A 1,936-nucleotide genomic window follows, 5' to 3' on the forward strand; every position below is an offset into this window, starting at 1 on the left:
GTGTGTGTGTGTGTGTGTGTGTGTGTGTGTGTGTGTGTGTGTATACCAAGTCTGGGGTGGGATCCACTTTAGGAGTGGGCGGTCCTACAGGAGCAGGTGAAGTGGGTGTGGCGGCAGGTGGGCCAGGGGGCGTGGCCTCCTATGGGTCAGCAGTTGAAAAGCAGGAAACACAGAGAAGAAGAAAATAAAGAGTAAAATTTTAAATAGAATTTTAGATTTATGCAATAAATAATCATCAAATGGAATATCTTATCGATGTGTTTCACTGCTGTAATTTAAATATATAAACTGTTAAAATAACAGTTTATTTAATTAAAACACTTTATATTTGTTTCCATTTTGTATAAAAAAACTTTTTCATGTTTCATGACCAAAAACATGCATGTTAGCTAACTAGGACGGTTTGTCTCTGTGTACCACAGTGACTCATTAAAATTTTAATTCAAATTACAGTTTTTACCATTCATTGTTTATTTATACCTTATCAGAAAATCCAAAAGCATCATTTCTAATTACAAATGTGAATATTTGACAAAGTTTGGCTGATTAGACTATGAAGCAGACAGAAGAACAGCTGCTGAAGCTCTTTGTTCATAAAACAAACGTGAAGCTGAAGTCAAAGTGCTTCATGCTGTTCAAACTCTGATACACTGGAATAAAAAAAACACTCATTTTTCACCCTGATACACATTTTCCTGTAACGTCAGGCAAAACGAAGTTAATTTTCTGCAGTAAGCCCAGTTTATCTTGTAGATGGGAACTCCAGCTTCTCGCAGTCTGGAGTCCATTTCATAAAGCTGACTAACTTCCAGCCCATAAAGCAACAAAGCTCAGAGTTATAGCTGCGGTGTCGGAGTTCTCTGGCTCTTTTCTTCGTGATCAATGCTCCTTAGAGGCGTAGCTGAACAGCTAAGTGGGTAACTGATAACCTAAAGCTAAAGCAGGACATTTATTAAATATACGAAACGTCTGTTTCAATACAAAGTGTGTATTTTAGCACTGACTGTCTGGCAGCTTTTTAGCATCGTGGCTAAATATTAGTTCAGAGCATTTGGCTTCTGTGCACTCATAAAGCATAAACAGCGTCCACAGTTAGCCTAGCATGTGGCTTTGCAGCGCCTGACAAGCTGCCAAAGGTGGAGTTTAGTGACTCAAGGCTAAAGAGACTATAAAGAAGAGGTAATGGGCTGTACAAGTACTGTGTGATAAATCACCCAGCTAGCACAGCGGGCCATGGCTGCTTTTCATCTGAGAGAAACAGGGCCGTGTTTCAGCATGGATGTTCCTAATAATGGTAAAAAAAACAAATATGATGGAGAGAAACATGTCTATTTCTGGAAACGTGCTCTCTTGGTTTTAAATGAAGATGTATATGTCGTATAAAAGCAGGAAATCCTCTGGATTATTATGGAGAACCCCTAAATTTAGCTATAAACCTGTGCAGACAGACACGTGCACATATAAAACCTACAGCAGGAAGACCGGGAGGTGGTGTGCCGGGTGTCGGGGTGGCTGATTTGATCTCCTTCTCAGGCCCCTCCTCTTCTGGCAGAGGAGGTGCAGGTGGAGCGAGGCTGGGGCACCGGCCAATCTCAGCATTTTCAAAAGAAACAGGCTGGGAGAAATCTGATAATCTGACAGAACAAGAAGTTAGATACAGTAAAGTGTAAAGTCTTAACATGCAGTTTTTTTTTTTTTTGAACCAGGTGAGTATTTCTGGTCATCTAGAGTGGTCTTCATCATTAGCTCCCCGGGTTTCTGAAGGTCTTTCAAGGTTGTTTTTTTAAGACTTTGTTTTTTAACTTTTATATTTCTGTTCAGTATTTGTCACTAAGCATGACTACATGTTGCACAGTTTGTGTATAAAAAATAAAAATAATTGGGGACTGTAAAGAACCCTGCTTTATGAGATTAATACCAGCTTAATCTCACAAAA

General features: G+C 39.5%; 1 protein-coding gene across 1 annotated transcript in view; it reads right to left on the reverse strand.

Moving 5' to 3' along the window:
- Positions 1-1,936, reverse strand: part of lama2 (laminin, alpha 2) — a gene marked incomplete at its 5' end in the record, with an annotated part of 234,410 nt that overhangs the window by 12,140 nt on the left and 220,334 nt on the right. Inside the window, 2 exon segments of the mRNA XM_014015734.1 lie at positions 47-139; positions 1,472-1,634. Of these exon segments, the coding sequence (XP_013871188.1) occupies positions 47-139; positions 1,472-1,634 (256 nt within the window).

Source organism: Austrofundulus limnaeus, unplaced genomic scaffold, assembly GCF_001266775.1.
Source record: "Austrofundulus limnaeus strain Quisiro unplaced genomic scaffold, Austrofundulus_limnaeus-1.0 Scaffold133, whole genome shotgun sequence".
Lineage (NCBI taxonomy): Eukaryota > Metazoa > Chordata > Actinopteri > Cyprinodontiformes > Rivulidae > Austrofundulus > Austrofundulus limnaeus.